The sequence below is a fragment of the Cetorhinus maximus genome, chromosome 11 (assembly GCF_964194155.1).
Source record: "Cetorhinus maximus chromosome 11, sCetMax3.hap1.1, whole genome shotgun sequence".
NCBI classification, from domain to species: Eukaryota; Metazoa; Chordata; class Chondrichthyes; order Lamniformes; family Cetorhinidae; genus Cetorhinus; species Cetorhinus maximus.
Window position 1 is genome coordinate 26,361,184 of NC_135889.1, and position 22,818 is coordinate 26,384,001.

The window sequence follows — 22,818 nt, forward strand, 5'->3', positions numbered from 1 at the left end:
ACTCCAGGACGCTTCTCGTGTACTGGATAACCATTTGTGCAGGAAGTGTCATCAGTTGCAGCAGCTTGAGCTAGAGTTTTGGAACTTGAGCAGCAGCTGTTGTCATTGCAGTGCATCCGTGATTAAGAATGTGCAGGAGAGAGGGAATGGGTAGCCACCAGGCAGTCAAAAAGGACCAGGCAAATAGTACAACAGTCCCTTGAGTGCATCTTATCTCCAACCAGTATTCAGTTCTGAATACTGATGAGAGTGATGGTTCATCTGGGGAGTTCAGCAAGGGCCAAGTCCATGGCACCAAGGGTGGCTCAGCTGCACAGGGGGCAGAGGGGAGGGGGTAGAAAAAAGATTAGAAAAGCCTTAGCGATAGGCGATTTTATAATTAGAGGAGCAGATAGGCATTTCTGCAGCCGCAAATGTGATTCCAAGATGGTGCATTGCCTCCTTAATGTTAGGGTCAAGGATGTTATTGAGTGGTTGCAGAGCATCTTAAGAGTGATCAGCCAGCAGATGTTGTCCACATCGGAACCAACAACATAGGCAGAAAGAGGAATGTGGTCCTGCAGTCAGAATTTAGGGAGCTAGATAGAAAATCAGCAAGCAAGACCTCAAAAGTAGTAATCTCCAGATTACTCCCAGTGCCACACAAAATTACAGAGCTGTGGGGAGCATTCAAAGAGGAGTCTCCAAGTGTTTAGAATAAACATGTTCCCACAAAGAAAAAGAGTGGGATGGCCAAATCTCGAGCCCCCTGGATGTCAAGGAACTTACAGGGCAAGATAGGGTAGAAAAGGAAAGCTTATGTAAGACACTGAGAACTCAATAATACAGAAAGCTGAGAGGAGTATAGAAAATGCAGGGGTGAAATCAAAAAGCTGAGAGGGGTATAGAAAATACAGGGGTGAAATCAAAAAGGAAATTAGGAAAGCAGAGGGAGGGCATGAAAGAATATTGGCAAAAAAAAATTGAGGTGAATCCAAAGGTGTTTTATCAAGGGTAAGAGGGAAGAGTGACGTCCAAAAAAACCAAAAAAGGTAACCTATGTGTAAGGGCAGAGGGTGTTGGTATGGTTCTTAATGAATACTTTGCGTCTGTCTTCACAAAAGAGGGGGACGATGACGATATTGTAGTTAAGGAGGAGGAGTGTGAAATATTGGATGTGATGAATGTAGGGAGAGAGGAAGTATTATTGGGATTAGCATCCTTGAGGTGAATAAATTACCAGGGCCAGGTGAATTGTACCCCAGGCTGTTAAAAGAAGCCAGAGAGGAAATAGCGAAAGGTCTGACCATCATTTTCCAATCCTCATTGGTTACATGGATACAGGTGTGGTGCCAGAGGATTGAAGGACTGCTAATGTGTACCTTTGTTTATAAAGGGAGTGAAGGAAAGACCGATAAATTACAGGCTGGTCAGTCTAACCTCAGCAGAGGGAAAATTATTGGAATCAATTCTGAGAGACAGGATAAACTGTTACTTGGAAAGGCACAGCTTAATTAAGGATAGTCAGCATGGATTTGTTCCAGGAACATCTGAATAACTTGATTGAATTTTTTGAGCAAGGGACAAGGATTAATGAGGTAATGCAATTGATGTGATCTACATGGATTTCGGCAAGGCTTTTAACAAGGCTCCACATGGCAGACTGGTGAAAAAAACTGCCCATGGGATCCAGGGGAATGTAGCAAGCTGGCTACAAAATTGGCTCAGTTTTTGTGACTGGAAGGCTCTTTCCAGTGAGGTTCCACAGGGCTCAGTACTAGGTCCCCTGCTTTTTGTGGTATATATTAACAAATTGGATGTAAATGTAGGGGGAATGATCAAGAAGTCTGCAGATGGCACAAAAATTGGCTGCGTGGTTGAAAGTGGGGAGGATAGCTGTGGACGATAGCTGTGGACAACAGGATATCAATGAACTGGTCAGGTGGGTAGAACAGTGGAAAATGGAATTCAACCAGGGGGAGTGTGAGGTGATGCATTGGGGGAGGTCAAACAAGACAAAGGAATACACAATTAATGGGAGAATACTAAGGGGTGCAGAGGTGTGGGACCTTAGAGTGAATGACCACAGATCCCTGAAGGTAGCAGGACAGTCGATAAGGTGGTAAAGACATAGGGAATCCTTTCCCTTATTAGCTGAGGCATAGATTATAAGAACAGGCTGTTATGCTGGAATTATATAAAACATTATTTAGGCTACAACTTGAGTACTGTGTGCAGTTATGGTCACCTGATTACAGAAAGGATTTTTTTTTTTTTATTCATTCACAGGATGTGGGCTTCGCTGGCTGGGCTAGTATTTATTGCCCATTCCTAGTTGCCCTTGAGAAGGTGGTGTGCTGCCTTCTTGAACCGCTACAGTCCATCTGGTGTAGGTAGACCCACAGTACTGTTACGAAGGGAGTTCCAGGATTTTGACCCAGCGACAGCGAAGGGACAGTGGTATATTTTCAAGTCAGGATGGTGAGTGACTTGGAGAGGAACTTCCAAGTGGTGGAGTTCCCATCTATCTGCTGCCCTTGTCCTTCTAGATGGTAGTGGTAGTGGTCGTGGGTTTGGAAGGTGCTGTTGAAGGAGCCTTGGTGAATTCCTGCAATGCATCTTGTAGATAGTATACACTGCTGCTACTGTGCATCAGTGGTGGAGGGAATGAACGTTTGTGGATGTGGTGCCAATCAAGCGGGCTGCTTTGTCCTGGATGGTGTCAAGCTTCTTGAGTATTGTGGGAGCTGCACTCATCCAGACAAGTGGAGAATATTCCATCACATTCCTGACTTGTGCCTTGTAGATGGACAGGTTTTGGGGAGTTAGGAGGTGAGTTACTTGTCACACGATTCCCAGCATTTGAGGGGGTACAGAAGACATTTATGAGGATGTTGCCAGGACTGAAAAACTGCAAAAATCAGGAAAGAATTGATAGGCTGGGGTTATTATCCTTGGAACAGAGGAGGCCGAGGGGAGATTTGATTGAAATGTACAAAATTGTGAGGGGCCTGGATAGAGAGGATGGGAAGGGCCAAATTATCTTAGCAGAAAGGTCAGTGAATAGGGGGAATAGATTTAAAGTGATTAGTAGAAAGATTAGAGGGGTGACAAAGAAATATTTTTTCATCCAGAGGGTTGCTGGGATCTGGAACTCACTGCCTGAAAGGATAGTCGAGGCAGAAACCCTCAACTTATTTAAATGGTGCCTCGATATGCACCTAAAGTGCCATAACCTGCAGGGCTACAGACCAAATGCTGGTAAGTGGGATTCAGCTGGGTGGTTTGTTTCTCAGCTGGTGCACACACCATGGGCCAAGTGGCCTCTTTCCATGCCATAAACTTTCTATGATTCTATGGTATGCAGATGGTGGCTATTAATTGGGGTTTCACATGAGCAGATATAAAGAGATACTTATTGAAACAGGTGTGGTTGAATTAAGGGCTTGTAATGCTTAATATCGTTAATGAATGCAAGACTAAGTAAACATTGGCTTCAACATTCACAATCACCAGCTGTCTTTCCAAGCATAACACCCTCTAGCAAGACTTAGCACTGGGGCAGTGTTGCAAAATTACTTTTTAAACTCAAACTTAATTCTTGTATCAAGTAGAAATTGCAGTTCTGACATGTAGTTCCAAAATGTAGCTATTTATCCTCTTTTCTGATGCTTTTATTTCATATTTTTCTACTTTTGTTTTGGTTTCCCAGCATTGCAGAATTTTCTTTTAATTTTTACATTTGTAAACTTTGAATTATATACAGACATATAAATAAATTGTTGAATAATACTGAAACAACCAACTCAATTTGAAGGTACAGAGTAGTGGGTTGTGTAAATGAATTTGCGTATCAAACAATGAAAATCTTAATTCATTAAGCAGCTTTTTTAGTGGTAATTATCATGCTAGCAATATATAATAGTAATTGTATGTTTCCTTCTTTTTTAAGAAATATATTTAGGCAAGTGTCCAACAGGCTGATGTGTTGTGTCTGTTGAATGGGCAAAGAGAGTTTGCAGTTTCTGCTTTTATGTGCTAGTTTGCTTCTCATCATCAGCTGGCTAGCAATATTGCGAAAAATAACCAAATGTATGAGTCTCTCCCTGTCAGTACACAGCCTCACAATTAGCAAGCCCTCAGCTGTGCCCATGGAGACATATAGGAATTGGTTCCCTCATGGCCCTAGACTAAACCTTCAGAAGAACTCAGAGTGGTGTGACCCCAAGACTTGTAGGTGTACAGGTCCACTGGCCCTCATGAACCAAACTCCCAGCTATGGATGAATAGCTCCACTGCCTTGTGGATACCATGGGAGGGTTGAAGGCTAAAGGAGTAAATCCTGACAAAAAAATCTTGAATGGAGCCCAAAGGTGGGCAGATGACTAAATATGTCATCTTTCCAGCAACTTCTACAACCAAGCCTGCACCAAACACAGTGCTTTGCATTCCTTTTGGCTCAACCAAGGAGGTGGAGAGGGGGACCCTGACATTTGGGCAGCCCGGGTTCTCCATAAATTTTTCCCAGCCTTGCACCCTGGAGAGGACACTCCAGTTTCACTGCAAAGCATTAACGCAACACAGGAGACAGCAGTTACAAGTGACAAGCCCAATTCGATTAGCCTAGAGAGCAGGTCTCCAACAGTCAGATGGATGAACTTGTCAAACTGGTCAGCCACCACCCACCTCAACTCGAGCAGCCCCCGACGAGTAAGATACTGACTCACCACAGTCCATCTGCTTCAATGGTGGCTTGGAGCTTAGAGTCTCTGCTAACAAGTGGACGGAATCAATCGCACCAGGCAAACTAACAAGACAAATGAAAAGAAGAAAGGTGCCAGCTCTTCGATTGACAAGCTAGGGTGTCAGGACCATAGGCACATTGACAGACGACTTACAGCTGGTCAATAAAGCATGAAAGACAGCTGTGATTGGCATGGAACTTGATAGACTGAAAATTGCCAAGAGACCAGGCTCTCTGAGAGTGGATCACTGAAAGAAAAACATTACACATTCACCTGGCAGGGGAAGAGTTCAGAGAAATGGCCGACAAGTGTGTAGGTTTCGTTATAAAGAGGTCAATCCTCCCGATGATAGAACCCTCCACAAATGGTTCAGAACGCTTTCTCTCAACTTAAATAGAGCCAGTTAACATCATGAGTATCTATGCTTCAACATTGTGCTCCACTGCAGAAACAAAAGACAGTTCGATGAGGAGATTGACATTGCTTTAATCAGAATCCTAAATCTAAATACCTTTAACTACTGGGGATTTCAATGCAAGAGTGGGTGTACATAACGAGGCATGGCCCTCCTGCATTGGACATCACAGCCTGGGAAAGATAAATGAGAGTCAGCGAGGACTCAGGGGACCAAAAACCACAGAGAGAGAGTGGGATTTCCCAGAAATAAGGGTGAATCAGGAGATGAAAGGGAGGGAGCAACTTAAAACAACTACAGTCACCAGGGAAAATGTACTGAGAAAATTATTAGAACTAAAAGCTGACAAGTCCCCAGATCCTTATGGACTTCATCCTAGGGTCTTAAAGGAACTGATTGCTGAAATAGCAGGTGTATTGGTTTTAATTTTCCAAATTCCCTAGGTTTTGGAAAGGTTCCATCATACTGGAAAATAGTGAATGTGACTCCTCCCCTGCCTTTGTTTTCAGTGGAGCCATTGATTTCTTCTCCGCCGAAGCTGCCAGACCTGCTGAGTTTTTCCAGGTAATTCTGTTTTTGTTTTGGATTTCCAGCATCCGCAGTAGCTTTTAGCTTTTTGTTTTTATCTTTGTGTTTAATTGACTGCCACCCCTCTTCAAGAAATGCCCTCTTTGAAGAAGTACGGTTCTGTCCTCCGACAGGATTTCCGACTGTCTCTTCTGCCCTGCTCCACAATCACCACACCCTCAATGTGTCTCTCTCTACCCCCCCCCCCACCCACCCACCTTAAACCAATTTATATTTTTCCCTTCTTCTAACTATGCTTCAGTTCTGCCGAAGGGCCATGAAGGCTCGAAACGTTAACTGATTTCTTCTCCGCCGATGCTGCCAGACCTGCTGAGTTTTTCCAGGTAATTCTGTTTTTCTTTGCTCATGGACCTGTTGCCTTTTTGATGCATTCATGCATGCCCCTGAGATTCCCTGTGTCAAAGGGGATTTGGATATTCTAGCAGAGCTGTAACCGGTAGTCAATGGCGCACTGCCGTGCAGGTTGTTCGACTTTACTTCAAGTAGCTCTTAGTTTCTCTCTCGGATCTCTCTTGTAATTAATAAGAGCTTCCATCACATTGATGTTAGCCAAACTGTTGGTTTTTATCTGGGTAGGCAGTATGGCTGACGTTGATACAAGGCATTTCTGCTTTGAATGAAAAAGTTCAAGGGTGCCAGCCTAAACCACGGCACACCAGAGAATGACCTATATCACAGGCAGCACTGCAGTGGCTGTGTGTTGAGAATGCTGTTCAAAGAGTTACGTCTGGTGATGATCAAATCTAACTGGTGCCAATGCCCTGATCTTGGATGTCTCCGGGACACCTTGTGGCATGGCAAAGGTCAAACAGTCTCTGTCTGTTCTATGAGCAAACAAATATACACATCGGAAGCAGGAGCAGGACATTCAGTCCTTGAGCCTGCTCCGCCATTCAATAAGATCACGGCTTATCTGATTGTGGCCTCAACTCCATCTTCCTGCCTACCCCAATATCCTTTGACTCCTTGTTAGTCAACAATCTATCTACCTCCTCCTCAACTCCTCTCTCGGGAAGAGTGTTCCAAAGGCTAATGACCCTCTGAGAGAAAAAAATTCTCATCAACTCAGCCTTGAAAAGGAGTCCCCTTATTTTTAAATGGTGTCTCCTAGTTCTAGTTTCTCCCACAGGGGAAACATCCATTCAGCATCCACCTCATCAAGTCCCTTCAGGATCTTACACATTTCAATAAGTTCAACTCTCATTCTTCTAAACTCCAATGGATGCAGGCCCAATCTGTCCAACCTTTCCTCGTAACAGTCGGGTGAACCTTCTTCTATCGCATTTATATCCTTTCTTAAATAAGGAGACCAAAACTGTACACAGTACTCGTTTATTCCTTTACCCTTAAAATAAGTGGCAACATTCCGTTTGCCTTCCCAATTGTTTGCTGTACCTGAATACTAACTTTTTTGATTCATGTACCAGAATATCCAGATCCCTCTGCACCTCAGAGTTCAGCAATCTCTCACCTTTTAAATATACTGCTTTTCTATTCTTCCTGCCGAAGTGGACGAAGCAAAGGTATTCCGCAAAGCTGCCACCCAGTCTGCCTTTAATCTCCTCAATATAAAGGAGACTACACTGGCAGCAGCAAATACAGTACACCAAATTGAAGGAGGTGCAAGTGAAGCACTGCTTCACCTGAAAGGAGTGTTTGGAGCCTTGGACGGTGAGGAGGGAGGAGGTAAAGGGGCAGATATAGCATCTTCTGTGATTGCATGGGAAGGTGCCGTGGAAAGGGGATGAGGAGTTGGGGGTGGTGGAGGAGTGGACCAGGGTGTCACGGAGGGATCATTACCTATGGAATGCTGACCTGGGGTGGGGGGGTGGTGAGGGGAAGATGTGTTTGACGGTGGCATCGTGCTGGGGTTGGCAGAAATGGCGGAGGATGATCCTTTGAATGTGAAGGCTGGTGGGGTGAAAAGTGAGGACAAGGGGGACTCTATCATGGTTCTGGGAGGGAGGAGAAGTGTTGAGGGCAGAGGTCCGGGAGATGGATCAGACACGGTTGAGGGTCCTGTCAACCACAGTGGGGGAACCCTCGGTTAAGGAAAAAGGAAGACATATCATAAGCACCGTTGGAAGGTGGCATCATCAGAACAGGTGCAACGGAGAAGGGGGAACTAAGAGAATGGGATGGAGTCCTTACAGGAAGCAGGGTGTAAGAAGCTGTAGTCAAGGTAGCTGTTTGAGTCAGTGGGCTTGTAATGAATATTGGTGGACAGTCTATCACCAGAAATGGAGACAGAGAGGTCAAGGAAGGGAAGGGAAATGTCAGAGATGGACCATGTGAAGGTGAGAGAGAGGTGGAAATTGGAAGCAAAATTGTTAAGTTTTTCCAGGTCCAGACGAGAGCATAAAGCAGCACTGAAACAGTCATTGATGTACTGAAAGAAGAGTTGTGGGAGGGGGCCTGGGTAGGACTGGAGCAAGGAATGTTCCACATACCCCACAAAAAGACAGGCATAACTGGGGCCCATGAGAGTACCCATAGCCACACCCTTTATTTTGGAGGAAGTGAGACAAGTTAAAGGAGAAACTGTTCGGTGAGAGAACAAGTTCAGCCAGGCAGAGGAGAATGGTAGTGGATGGGGATTGTTCAGGCATCTGTTCAAGGAAGAAGTGGGGAGCCTTCAGACCATCCTGGTGGGGGGATGGAGGTTGAGGGATTGGATGTCCATGGTGAAGAGGCAGCAGTTAGGGCCAGGAAACTGGAAAATGTTGATATGAAGGAGGGCATCAGAGGAATCACGAATGAGGTGAGAAGAGACTGGACAAGGGGGGAAAGAATGGAGTCAACAAGGGAAGACAAGAGTTCTGTAGGGCAGGAACAGTCTGACATGATGGGTCTACCGGGACAGTCCTATTTGTGGATTTTGGGAAGGAGGTAGAAGGGGCTGTCCGGGTTTGGGAGACTATGAGGTTGGAAGCTGTGGAGTGAAGGTCTCCAGAGGAGATGAGGACAGTGACAGTCCTGGAGGCAATGGCTTGATGTTCGGTGGTGGGGTAATGGTCCGGGGGAGGTAGGGAGAAGTGTCTGAGAGTTGGTGCTCAGCCTCTGCAAGGTAGAGGTCTGTACGCCAGACAACAAAAGCACCACCCTTGTCGGCAGGTTTGATAACAAAGTCAGTGGTGAGTCCTGGACAACATTTGCTCAGCAGGAGAAAAGGCTGAATGAACAGTTTTCACCTTGGCTATCTCAGACGTATCCTTGGCATCTCTTGGAAGGACAAGGTCACCAATTCAGTGATCGTGGAGCATGCTAATTCTATCAGAATACACTCATTGTTAAGCCAATAACATCTGTGCTGGATCAGCCACGTTCATTGGATAGATGACGGCCATATACCAAAAGACCTTCAATACAGTGAATTGGCACTGGGTCACAACCTCCAGGGCATAGATATAACCGCTACAAGGGCACCTGCAAGCGAGATATGAAGATGGCAGATATTGACACTGGCAGCAGGTAGACAATCGCTGATGGCCACGACCTCTAGAGGCTGACTGTTGGGAAGGGCATTAGAAGAGGTGAAAAGCTCACCTGACCAAGAAGAGAGCCCAGGGAAAACAGGCCAGTGAATCATGTACCTTCTCAGCCACTGTCTTCCTATGAAACAAATGTGACAGAGACTGCTATGCCAGAGTGGGGCTCCTGAGCCACAACAGGCAATGCTAAACACAGAATTAGCCACCACAGAACAAACCATCATCTTACAAGACATGTTACAAACAGGAGAGAGATGGTAGCATGATTCTCACCTCTCATCTAATCACAACAAGATGCGATTTAAAGAAATGTTTTAACACCTCGAGTGCTCAGACTTTCAAGAACAGGCACAAGACAGACTTTCTCGTAGGTTTAAATTAAAAGAGAGAATAAACGTTTATTTCTAAACATCCAAATGTAACCATAACACAAGGCGCACACACACACACACACACACACACACACACATATGAAAAGATGGTTATAAAATAGTAGCATGCACTTAGATTTCTTAAAGAGTTTAAAAAATCACTTTTACTGTTAGGTCTCGAGATAGCAACTGTAAATGTTGCAGGCCTGAGGATTCACTCTTGGTTCACAGAAGACAATGGAGGTTGGAAGTTTCTGCTAATGAACACAGTGGCTCACTCCAAGTGGAACAGGTTTCTGGCTTTTCTACTTCAAGTTGTGGTCGAGCTCATGTAGTGAGGGTATAATCTACAGGCATAGTTCTCTGCCTGTGGTGAATTTCTGGGCAGGGTTCTTTGTTTTCTGGGCTGGGATCTCCCCGCTCTGTGGTCTTTTTTTCTCCTAGACTGACTGACCCAAGACTTCTCAAAATCACAGTTAATAAAGTGCTTCTTGCCATAACCTTGTTTCTGTCATGCGGCCACAATATCAGCATTCCCATTGTCCAGGCCAAGGGTTTAACGGGCTAAGCAATTGTCATACAATGAGGAATGTTTGATATCCCCATCAACATTCCAGTTATGAATAGCCTCCATATATCTTTATTTGCGTTCCCATCTCCATGAGACCTGCAAGTCCATTACTTATTGTCACTCTAAGCCTCTTTAATTGAAATAGGGAGGGGACGTCATTAGCATCTGGGAAGGTTGTTTGTATTTTGTGATTTCCCAGTCCGTGTATCTGTACAGGAAACGCAAAAGGTCACCTGACCCTATTCTGCATTTTCAAAGTAAAGTGTCTATCTACTTTGAGGACATATTATGTGGGCATAACAGACAGAAGGCTGCCACCTCTAACTTCTTAAAATCAGGTTTTAATCACATTCTCCACGGGTAAAGAAATAAGAAATTAAAGACAAAAACACTGTCAATACTAACTTGTTCCACTTGAGCCCAGCTTTGGGATAATATCCGCACCAGAATGTTTTCTCTGATCTTCAAAACTTTCAGTTTATCCTTGACAAAGTATCTGGGAACAGGGATCTCTAGGTCTTCCTGTGAAATTTAATTTAAGAAAGGTAAAAGACCCTTGCAATAAGCGTCCAAGAAGAAGTATTATTCATTCATCAGGACATCTTTTATACTTTCTGACAGTAATGTGAGGCGAAAATGCTGGACAGAAGTCATTAATGATGAATACATGATAATATTCAATACAGCTGTCAGAATGATTTTAATTATATCACTTCACTCAGTGTCATGTCTTGATTTAATAATAACTGAAATCAATTACAAATGGATACAATTGATGTTGTGATTTATTCTATTATTTTGAATACTGAGCCAACATACAGGAGTTTAAGTTTGTCCCTGAAAATGGGCGTGGGGATCATGATAGGTGATTAATCCACACCCATTCAGCCAACACAGGTAGCATGCCAACATTGTGCAGCCTGCTCACTTTAATGATTTCTGCATGCAGCCAGCACTAAATATTGTCCAGTGGTTGCACACATCAGCAAGGATCCCACTATGGTTACTTCTAAGCACTACTTAAAGCTAGCAAGAACTATTTAAAGTCAGCCTTGCATCGCTTAAAGGGAAGGTTCATCGTAGCTTCTGGTGGTCCCAAGATCATTGGGGCAAGTATGCTGTGCAATAGTCAACCATGGGAGAAAGCGTGCATCAAGGTTTTCAGATACTGCACTGGAGATCTTGGTCGAGGAGGTGGTTAGGAGGAGAGGAGGGCAGACTTCCCAGACACATGATGAGAAGGATGCAGTACAGAGCCACAAGTACTACAAGTTCAATGATCTCATATAAATGATCAAAGCCAATGAATGCATCATCAAATGCCATGTCCCACCAAATGCACCAGTAGTCCCAGCTACGACCATGTCCCACCAAATGCACCACTAGTCCCAGCTACTACTCAATTTACCATAACCCCATCACTTATCGACCTACAATATGTGATCAGATCTCATACATAACATTTATATGCTTCACCTCACCTTTGCACACTTAATACAGTTGCAAGCCTCAAACTACACTTCCCTCTTTTGGGTAAGACAAATTGGTGCACAACTGGAGGCAGCAGTAACAAACCAGAGGACAGTTGCACCTCCATGTCCTAATTCCCATGGGGGAGAAGATGCTGGTCCATGAACTGCAACCTAGCCAGGCAATGGTGAAAGAGCGGGATGACAGTGGGTGCAACCGTCCCAGATTTGCACTAAGTGCGGTAGCGGACGGGCAAACGGACGTTTTACCCGCTGGCCACAATGGCGGGTTTTCGAACTGTATTGTCCCAATCCTGCCTCATTGATCATGCATTACCAGGAAAGATGCCAAGTCTTTGGCAGGGCATCCTCTGCATCACCCGCCCTGCCATCACTGCAGTCCTTCAGTAAACCGAGTGCCATATTTAAAAGGCCACCCCTGAAAAGAGCTAGCACTCTTCAAGGGATAGAAAGCCGCTGGGAACTGATGGATGCCAAAGAGAGGAATCATGCTACCTTCAGATTTAGTGATGCCTCCCTCGAGTGCCTACTGGATGCAAGGGAGGCCCGCCGTAATGTCCTTTAGCCCTGCTTTGGACGCAGGCCAGCAAGCAAGCTCACCAATACAGCATGGGAAGTGGTGGCAGCAGTGGTCAATGTCAACGCCCTACAAAAGAGGACAGCCACACAGCACAGAAAGAGTCTCATCTGTTCCATCAGGGTAAGTCAATCTTCCCTTCACTCTCAACTCACATTCACAAATCCATCACACATCCACAGGGATCTCATACCTCAAGGGAAAACACCACTAACTCTCACACAAACCCTCACATCTCCATCAGGCTCATTTCTTGAGCTTGCATCCTCACGCCGCCCATGGGTCCGCTCACCACACAAACATTCCATATAGTGCTATGCATATTGCTTAACAACAGCAGCAGGGAGAGGTCCCAGACTGGAGGTGGAGTGACCTACTTTAGGTCCCTCACTTACTTTGCGGAGCGTGCCATTGCACTGACTGTTGAGGATGTGGGCCGTACCTGTGGCGACAGTGAGGTCGGCGGCAAACACCCATGTGAGGGTCCTGCACCACATCATCCCACTTTCAATGCAACTGTGGGTGCTCTCTCTCCTGCTTTTTACTTTGCTGCCATGCACTAATCACCTCTACTTTGGATCACAGGGAGCTCTGCCAAGAGACCGACACCCTCAGCAGCCAGTCCCTCAGCTCCAGCCAAGAGGGCACCTCCTCCATTGAAAAGCAGCAAATAAGCAGCCTGGAAGACCTGTCACAATGCTTACCCACATCATCCACCAGCACCGAGGCACACACCTCAGTGGGAGCTATGTTTAGAGCAGCTTCGGGTTCACAATCTGCTGGTCACTGCACAGACACATGTCCGCAGTAGGAGGAGACAGGATCAGCTGAGCTCTCTGGCTCCCGGAGGACTGTTGGGGAAGAGGCACCTGTGAGGTCCATGTCAGATGACAAGCCTCTGGACTCGGCCTTCCAACTCATCACGGAGAGTCAGCAGATGGCAGGGGAACACCATGCAGAGCTGTTGGAACCCTCAACAGAGTGAGTAGGAGGGGGGCATCCCCTGCTCTCTGATGAAGTGGTGCCCACATATGCACATATGAAGGTTGCCATGGGAAGGATGATGGACGCCATGGAGACCTTGGTCCAGCAGAAGGTGGAGATGCGCGCAGACATGCATGCCATCGTGGTAGCCATGGGTGAGTTCCTGAGTGGCAACATGAGATGGAATGGGGCACCTCGACATCCCTCCAGGTGCTCCTTCCCCTCAAGTAGTCAGGCCTGGGCTCTCAGGCACCTGAAGGGAGGAGGAGCGGCAGCTGGACATCCCTGGGTTATCCATTCATGAATCTCAGAAGCTGTCCTCTTCCTCTCAGTCCCTCCCTGTGCTCCCCTCAACTCGTCCTCTGTCACAGAGATTGCAGCTGGCACACAGGAGGGCAGCCAAAGCGAGTTCGGGGTCTCAAGGCTTCGGCTCTCCAGAGGACCCATGTCGAGGTCATCAGAGGCAACAGAGTCAACCATTGCACAGGCTGTCTCCACTCCAGCTGCGAATGTCAGGGCAGCGCCTAGAAGAAGTGGTAGGCCTAGAAAAGTTAAGAATTTCTGATCACACGGGTGAACACATTTTGTCACTTTATAATCTGAAAATATATTCACTTTCACTGATTAATGTGTAATGGTGTCTTTCAGCTTCATTTACAAGTTTTGCAAGTTCTCCCCCTGCATCCCCCACCAGCAGGTCAGCTGCACGAAGCCAGCCCATGAGTGATTCCGGAGGGAGAAGTATGTGTGTGGCAGAGCCTTTCGGAGCCTCATGCAAGTGCTCTTCCATGCACATGGATCTTTCTTCCATCACACTCATCTCAATGTCCCAAGCATTTTCAATGCTGCCTCTTTCAGTTGTCCATCTGAGCTGACCTGCATCTCTGCCCACCCACTGATTGCAGTCCCATGCAGCAACTGCTCCCGCCCACCAAAAGTCTTCTTTCACTTTCGATTTTGCAAGATGGTTGTCTTCAAGTGTGTCTTTCCCTGTCTGGGAAAGGAGGGGAAACTCCCCCAGTCACCCATGTCCTTCCCCCCATCACTGTTGACCGCCCTGGCATCACTTTCCACCTCCCACCATCATCTACCAGCCACAACCCTTTTCTTTCCGGGATGGCCAGGTGAACGTGCACATTCCCTACATTCCCGAAAATCTCACCCCCATTCACATTGACCTCCTCTTTCCCAACCCCAGGGTCCGTGTCTGCCTCCGAGTCCCCACCTACTGCCCTCGCCATCCCTTCTGTTGCTACCGTCTCACCCTCATCCTCCCACCCTACCGGCTCACTCTGCCCTCTCTCATTCTCACCATTCCCTCCAACCACACCCTCATTTCGCTCCCCAGGAGGCAGTCATGGACTCCACATCTCTTCCCTTGCACTTTCACCTGGAGGGTGTACAAGTGGCCAGAGGTGGAGCAGTGCATAATGCATCAATTAAAACTGTGTGTCGTGTTTCCCCAGTAGCTCAACTTGTACATTCACTACCCATAGTGGAACTGAGCTATACTGTCTGGGTATCAGTTCATGCTGAGTCAACTGATCTTCCTCCTCTTTTACTCTTTCCTCCCCCCGGCCTCCTTCCTCCCCCCACCCGGAATCCTTCGCCCGCGCCCCCCCCATACTCCTACCCACCACCCCCGTACTCCCTCTCCTCCCCCTGCCAGACTCCTTCACCACCTCACCCTCGCCACCCACCACCCTCCCAATCTCACCCCCCTGCACACCTTCCTCTCCCAGTCAAGCCTAGACCTTACACTCCCACATCCTCTGGTACTTCCTCTCCACCCTCTCAACAATCATCCGTGGCAGCCCATGGTCAAGACACCAAAGCAGACCCCAGGTATCAACGGTGACCTTCCACCTTCCGCGAGCTGCTTTGCGGTGGATCCATGTCCATCAGAATCCACCCAGCTTGCGATGCACATGTTCCTCCAGGATCCAGTAGCTGTCGGGCTCCAGCATCTTCTGCTCCTCGGATGTCCGCAATGTGAACAAGGCCCTAACGTTAAGTCACAACTTCTGCGCATCACACGTGTCAGGACGTGTTCTGCACCGGTTTGTTTTCCCGATGACGTGGGCGGTAAATTTGACATGCGGGGGGGTGATTCTGGTGAGTAGGGCTTATAATTAGATGCAGATGTATCAAAATGACATTCCCAACATGTGGCGGCGAAGCGGACAATCACAAACTGGTTTCACGACAGCGTAAAACCGATTTTTGCCCTTCCTGCCATATTGTCTGCTCACCCACGCCAACCGGGATGGAAAGTTCCGCCTAGTGATAACAAAGCCACACCATCACTTGATTTCACACTTGCAGCCAGCAGCGCAGATTTTCACAATGTGCCTATCTTAAAGGGTAGCACAGAAGTGGAATCTTAATGAAGTGAGACATCAGGCACAAGTGCTTTACAGCCAGGGCAAGAAGACAAGATGACACACGAACCAGCTTTCCAGGAAGCAAGGTCACACAAGTTTTGCTGCAGAGGACTCAGGTGTTCGAGGACTTTGATAGGCCTGACTACAGAAAAAAGGCTGTACACCACAAAATGCTTGGTGCATTGGAAAGCATGCCAGAAACTCTCATTCCAATGTTAATGTAATGGAGGAGCTCAGCACCAACTTCACTCAGGACTGTGTGCAGAGCTTGGAACCAGCATGGAACTGGTTGTCAATTCCATCAACACATATGTGGAACCAACCATGATGCAATGTCGGATCTCAGCTTCCATTGCAAAACAAGTAGCAATGTCTCGTGCTGCAGTGAAAATTGAGACTGTTGCCACCATGGGTTGGGATAGCAACATTCAAAGTGTCACAGAAGTCTTGCAATTTGTCCTCCAAAGGGTTAATAGGATTGAAATAAAAACAAAAATACCTGGAAAAACTCAGCAGGTCTGGCAGTATCTGCAGAGAGGAACACAGTTAACGTTTCGAGTCCGTATGACTCTTCAACAGGATTGGTTAGGCACTAACCAGGGGAGTGATAGTGGTTCGTAGCGCATGCACCGAATGCCCTCTCTCTCAGGCTTACAGCAATCATTCTCCCACCCTTGTCACTTGCCAATACCCTTGCAGTTGCCTGCCAGCCATTCCTGACATCATGCTGCAAAGGAGCAGTCCAAGGCTGAGCTTTCTAGAACAAGAGCTGCTCAAGATCGTCCTCCAAGGCCATCTGCAGTCTTCCCCCACTAAGGACTGGAGGCTTCTTTATGGTGTAAGGGGCCATTTACCACATGCACATTTACTTTGTGTGCACCTCGTATTAACTCTACCATCCCCTCAACATGCAGCTGGTGTGTCGCTAGAGGAAGCACATCATACAGGTCAGTGCTTGCAAGCCTGACAATATCATGATACATTCATTCTACAGAGTCCTATGTGCCAGTTATATATCAGCTACCACGGCAAAGCAAAGGGTGGCATTAACTAGCATATGTGTGAGGCATGGATACAATGAGGCCATATTGCCACAAGAAGCGTGATAGAGCTGACAATTGGCATCCTGAAGCAACAATTCCACTTCCTGGTTGCTCTGAAAAAGCAATGCCATAATAGGCATCAATATTTATGGTGGTATGCTGCATGCCACAGAACTTTGCCATTATGGGGGAATAGCCTCTGCCTTGACATAATAGCAAGAAGCTGAGAAGCACGAGCATGGGGATGAGAAGGTATAGAGGAGTAAGAGGAGGATAAGGAAGAAGAGGATGTGGAGGAGAAGGAAAAGGGTCATGTGAGAGAAACACTTCAAGTCCAATACCATTAACATCAATCCCAATTCCACATTCACGTACTCCTTCCCTCTGTCACTGATCACCAAACATCTTAGCCACAATACAAAAATAAAAGCCAGCACAAAATACACATTCTAAACCAAGTTTGTAAATAAAAGCATACCACGTTGTATACAAAATGAAACTAATCATCCTTGTTGATTACCTTAGTGCCTGTCTTCCACATGCCTTTGGCTGTTCTAATGCCTCTATATGGTGCTACTCCAGTGGCTGCAGCATGGTTTGTGAAAGCCTTGTTGACTTTCAGTGGAGATGGCCTTGGGGGATGACCAAGAGCAGCTCTGGACCTAAAGGTCTAGTTTTAGACTGCACCATTGCAGCATGGGCTGCAGCAATCTGGGTTGGCTGACTCAGAGGCAACAACAAGAGCCTTGGCAGAGTGGCATGGTTGAAGTTACAAATGCTGTGGTACTGAGAAAGGGCAGCTGGTTCATGAACCTTGGAGTCACTGCCATTTGCCTAGGGTGCAATCTCAGCAATCACAGTGCTCTGTGGAGGGAAGACTGCTGGCCCATTTTCATACCCTGGAACCTATTTGAACACTGCCAACCACAGTAATGATGGCAGCAGTCTTGTTAAACTTGTTTAAGTGTAAGCTTGTATGGCAGCAAGCTGATCTTGCGTGACAGCAGTCTGGGTCTCCATTGCTATGCTCAGACTTTTGGGAGAAGCTGCTTGTGCCAACAGAGAAGCCAAGACATCAACAATCAGATGCTGCATCTTGGTTGTAGCGATAAGTGTGTTGATGGAGTTGGCCACCAGCTGAATGCAGGAAAGATGAGCTCCAAGCTCTGCGCAAAGTTGGATTCCTTCATTCTCGTTGGCATTTATCATAGGCTTCCTAACAAGTTTCCCAATGTGCCAAACACTTTGGTGTGTACGCTCATTAGCCTTTTTCTGTAGTCTGGCCCATCAAGGGCCTCATCCAAGTCCTTTGCAGCAGGACTGATGTGTAATCTTGCACTCTCCTTTGTCCCCAGCCTTAACTGCAGTGTATTGTTGTCCAGGGAATCATCCACATTTAATTCTACACACATACGAACTAAGAGCAGGAGTACGCTGTTCTGCCTTTCAAGCCTGCTCTGCCATTCAAAAAGGTCATGGCTGATCTGATTGTAACCTCCTTCCTACCTGATAACCTATCTAGCTCTACCTTAAATATATTCAAAGACTCTGCATCTACTGCCTTTTGAGGAAGAGAGATCCAAAAACTCACAATCCTCAGAGAAAAAATTCTCCTCATCTCTATCTTAAATGAGTGATCCCTTAATTTTAAACCATGACCCCTAGTTCTAGATTCTCCAACAAGAGGAAACATTCTTCCCACATCCATTCTACCAAGACCCCTCAGGATCAAGTCACCTCTTAATCTTTTAAACTCCAGTGGATTCAAGCCCAACCTGTCTAACCTTTCCTCATAAGACAACCAGTTCGCTCCTGGTATTAGCCTAATAAACCTTCTCTGAACTGCTTCTAATGCATTTACATCTTTCCTTAAATAAGGAGACCAATACTGTACAAAGTACTCCAGATGTGGTCTCACCAGTGGCCTGTATGGGTAGGAGGTTGAGGGCTGTATAATCGGAAGAGAAAGTGAGGAAGGTGATAGATTGCATGTCACCTTCCCAATGCCATCCAATTAAATCAGGGATGGGGAAGGTCCTGGAATAGCTTCCCTGCCCAGAGGCCAATTAAGGCTCTTAAGTTGTCAATTAAGGACCACTTATAGGCCACTTCTTGTCACCACTAGTAGGGACCATATGCCACGACGGTCGGCTGCCCAGTTAAAGTTGATGGCCTCCTTGTGGGATCAGGGAGAGGGCCTCCTGATTAGGAACACTGCGGTCCATGGAGGGCTCTGTGATGGAAGGGCCAACTCCACTGAAACCTACCGCCCACCAGCTCCCTCGCCTCCTCACCCTCGTGGTGGCCAGCCTGGCTGGCCCCGGCAAGCCACACAAACTTACCTTAAATCCGCCTCCATCTTCACTGGTCCAGGCCTGGTGCAGTGCCAGCAGTGCAAGCTGCACTTCCGTTTGGTTGGCAGCTCTTGGAGGTAGGACCTCCACTCTTAAAGGGGCAGAAGCCCTAAACGTAGGCAGTTAACTGCCTGATGAACATACAATCACATCAGGGTTTCCAATAAGCAGGGAGGGGAAAATAAGAAGCTTGCACCTTCTGCAGCTTTTAAGTCAGATGATTCTGGTATGAAAGGAAAGTGAGATTTGAGTCAGGGAATTAGGTGTGAGGATATCTTCAATGGATTCAGCCCTGTTGCTGAACATGGCGACAGAAATGGCTCTTCCATTCATTAACCAGCACTGACCTCTTCCATCGGGGTTAGAACATGTTCACCCTTGGTTAGCTCCTGCTGCCTTTGGATGCAGTACATTTGAGTGATCCGGCTGTCATGGATGAATAGATGGCAGTGTGCGCAAGGTATCAGATATGGGTGCATAGCTTGCAACAATGCTAAGTGTGTGAGAGTAAGGTGAAGCATATAAATGCTAATTTTGTCTCCTGATTGATGGAGATTGTTGGTAGGTGAGTGATGATGGGGGTGTAGTGAATGGTGCAGTGGCTAAGGTGTAGTGAATGGCGCAGTCAGTAGGATATAACATTTAAAAATGAAGTTACTGATCTTGATTACTTGTGTGAGGTTATTAAACTTCTTGCAGCACTGTATTCAGGTCCTCAGGTCCTCTGTGGCTGCTTCCACCATCTTCTGAGCAAGTGTCTGGAGGATCTCCTGCCTCCTGTGGATGCAGGACATTTCTCCTGTTTTCTACCTCCTCCACCAAGACATCCAGTGCACAGTGCAAAAACCTGATCTCATATGGTCAGCATTGTCCTTTGTGCCACAACACTATTCCAAATGGTGTCAATAACTCCAGCAGCCACAATGTGCCTTTCCTTTCTGAGGCCCTGGCTAGGTTTAAGCAATTAGCTTTAAATAGTGCTAGCAATAAACAAGATTGGGCCCCTGCTAATGTGTGGAGCCAATGAACAGCATGATTAGCACTGACTGTATGTGACAAGCAATGATAATGAGCAGGCAGCATGATGAGCAAGCAGCATGAATATTACTCACTGTGTAATTACACACAGCATGATTACACATGGTGATCCCTGTGCCCACTTCAGGGGCTATGCAGTTGAGCCCCCAGTCTCTCTTAAACAAACATCAGACCTATTGTATTTTTCCAAATCAGTTTCTTTCTCTTGCCTTTAAATGCATGATGGGACCATACCTACCGGGGTTAGCTTGAGGTCCTGCAGGACATCATCACAATAGTGAAACTCTGAGAACTCCAGGTTCACCATTTCATTCTTTAGCTCCAGGATTCTGCCCATAATTCCATCCAGCACATGGTGAATAACCCTTCGCTTCTGAGGATGCACAATCTGGTCATACAGAGCTTCCATATTACGGAAAATTTGCACATACTTAATGTAGAAAGTTGTCAGCATCTGAAAGATCATCACGCGATCTGTCTGTGGTTTAGCAACATGGGCAGTGATCTCCTGCTTCAGGAGGTAATGCAGAGCCTCATGCGTCTCAATCCACATCTTATTGTAAGTTCTGCAATGAAAGAAAGTGTTGGATAATGATATGAATAACAGGCACAAAAAGTTAAATAGTGTTATGATCTGGTTAGGGACCATTAATGTTAAAAGAAGAAACCTGAATACCCAACAATCAACTGACGGAATTACGCCACAAGATTTCATGTTTTTAAACAAAAAAACAGACTTTACTATATATCAAACAGAATTAAACAAAGTGAGCATTATTAACTTGACACTACTGTTTATAAAGATGTATGCTATTATCTCAGTTCTACTTTCTATTCCGCCCCCTCCAACCCCCCAACCCCAAGAGTTCCATTACCTTATGCAATCTTTAAGGTTCATTTACTTTTCCTGGGACCAACTCAAAAGGTATATCACCATAATCCAGAATTCACTTTGATTTCTCTTCAGTGTTCCAGTTATTTGCCAAGATACAAGATTTCGTGGGGGCCTTACATCAGAGGTTGGCTGAGTGACCCTTCAATTTCTTTACCGACCTCACAACTTTGAAATCCACAGCTCAGCACAAGCCTCCCTGCAACTTTGTGCAGTGGCTTAAAATGTCAGTAAACACCCTTAGTGTCCAATGGTTTCAAACTGCAACCAAGTTGATTTTCCTTTTATTCATTCATAGGATGTGGGCATCGCTGCCAAGGCCAGCATTTATTACACATCCCTAATTGACCCTGAGAAGGTGGTGGTGAGCTGTCTTCTTGAACCGTTGCAATCCATGTGGTGTCAGTACATCCACAGTGCTGTTAGGGAGGGAGTTCCAGGATCCATCGACATTGAAGGAAAAGCGATATATTTCCAAGTCAGGATGGTGAGTGGCTTGGATGGGAACACCCAGGTGGTGCTGTTCCCACGTGTCTGCTGCCCTTGTCCTTCAAGATGGTAGTGTTTGTGGGTTTGGAAAGTGCTGTCTGAGGAGACTTGGTGAGTTCTTGCAGTGCATCTTGTAGATGGTATACACTGTTTCCACTGTGCATTTGTGGCATTAATGTTTGTGGGTGGCGTGCCAATCAAGCAGGCTGCTTGTCCTGAATGGTGTCAAGTTTCTCAAGTGTTGCTGGTGCTGCACTCAACCAGGCAAGTGGGGAGTATTCCATTACACTACTGACTTATGCCTTGTAGATTGTGGACAGGCATTGGCAAGTCAGGAGGCGAGTGACCGCTGCAGGATTCCTGGCTTCTGACTTGCTCTTATAGCCACAGTATTTATATGACTAGTCCAGTTCAGTTTCTGGTCAATGGTAACCTCCAGGATGGTAATACCATTGAATGTCAAGAGGCGATAGTTAGATTCTCTCATGAACATACGAATTAGGATCAAAGAAGTCACTGTGATAGGTTGTCACTGATGAATGGGATGGCGATTATTGTGGAGTCATGGTGGGGAAGGGATACTGTCCTCAGGGAAGCCAAGTTTGAGTAGGTGCTCGTGGGCAGCCAGTCTGTTGTGAAGATATATCAAATGCCTTCTCTCCCTGCCTCCTCCTCATCCTCCTCTTCATGCTTAGACCAAATGGTACAGCACTTACCCCATACCTGCACAAGGCAATGACATTTTCTCCCTTGTGTACAGAAAATCTCTCCAAATTGCTCCAGTAACTCACCAAATAGAGCTTCCGTAAACTTAACCTCAGCATTAGGGAGTGTAAAACACCTCAGCTCGAACTTGCTGAATGCGCCTTTAAATTGTCCCAGAACAGAGTCCATCTTACTTCCTAACACTGCTGCATCTGCATATTTGCTTAGCAGCTACCATAATCTACTCGCACCAATGATTTCTTTCCCTTGCTACTTCTTGTATGCTTTAATAGAATATGTATAGAATTTGTATTGGACAGAAGTCAAAATCGATCCTCCCACCTGATAGGCAAGAAATCTACCCCTTAACCACTAATCTTCACGTTCAAGGTAAGTATTGGAGTGCAGTTCTTTTTACCTTGTTACAGAAAGGCTGTAATTGCATTAGAGAGGGTACAGAGGGAGCTGAATTGCTTTTTGTTGTAAGGAGTGAATGAGGAATGAAAGACAGCGGGGTGAAATTGGACACTACCATGATTATTAAACAAACAGAGGACATTTACAAGGATGTTGCCAGGACTGTAAAATTGCAGCTATGAGGAAATATTGGATAGGCTGGGATTGTTCCCCTTGGAACAGAGGAGGCTGAGGGGAGATTTGGCTGAGATGTACAAAATTGTGAGGGGCCTGGATAGAGGGGAT

The 22,818-nt window shown here is 46.2% G+C and overlaps 1 protein-coding gene across 1 annotated transcript in view; it reads right to left on the reverse strand.

Annotated features, from left to right (window-relative positions):
- The window catches only part of LOC144686962 (dynein regulatory complex protein 11-like), a 378,502-nt gene that overhangs the window by 319,495 nt on the left and 36,189 nt on the right, over nucleotides 1–22,818 (reverse strand). The window contains exons 2-3 of the mRNA XM_078552808.1: nucleotides 20,269–20,596; nucleotides 10,566–10,682 (exon numbers count right to left, since the gene is read on the reverse strand). Of these exons, the coding sequence (XP_078408934.1) occupies nucleotides 10,566–10,682; nucleotides 20,269–20,596 (445 nt within the window). The remainder of the gene's footprint in view (nucleotides 1–10,565; nucleotides 10,683–20,268; nucleotides 20,597–22,818) is intronic.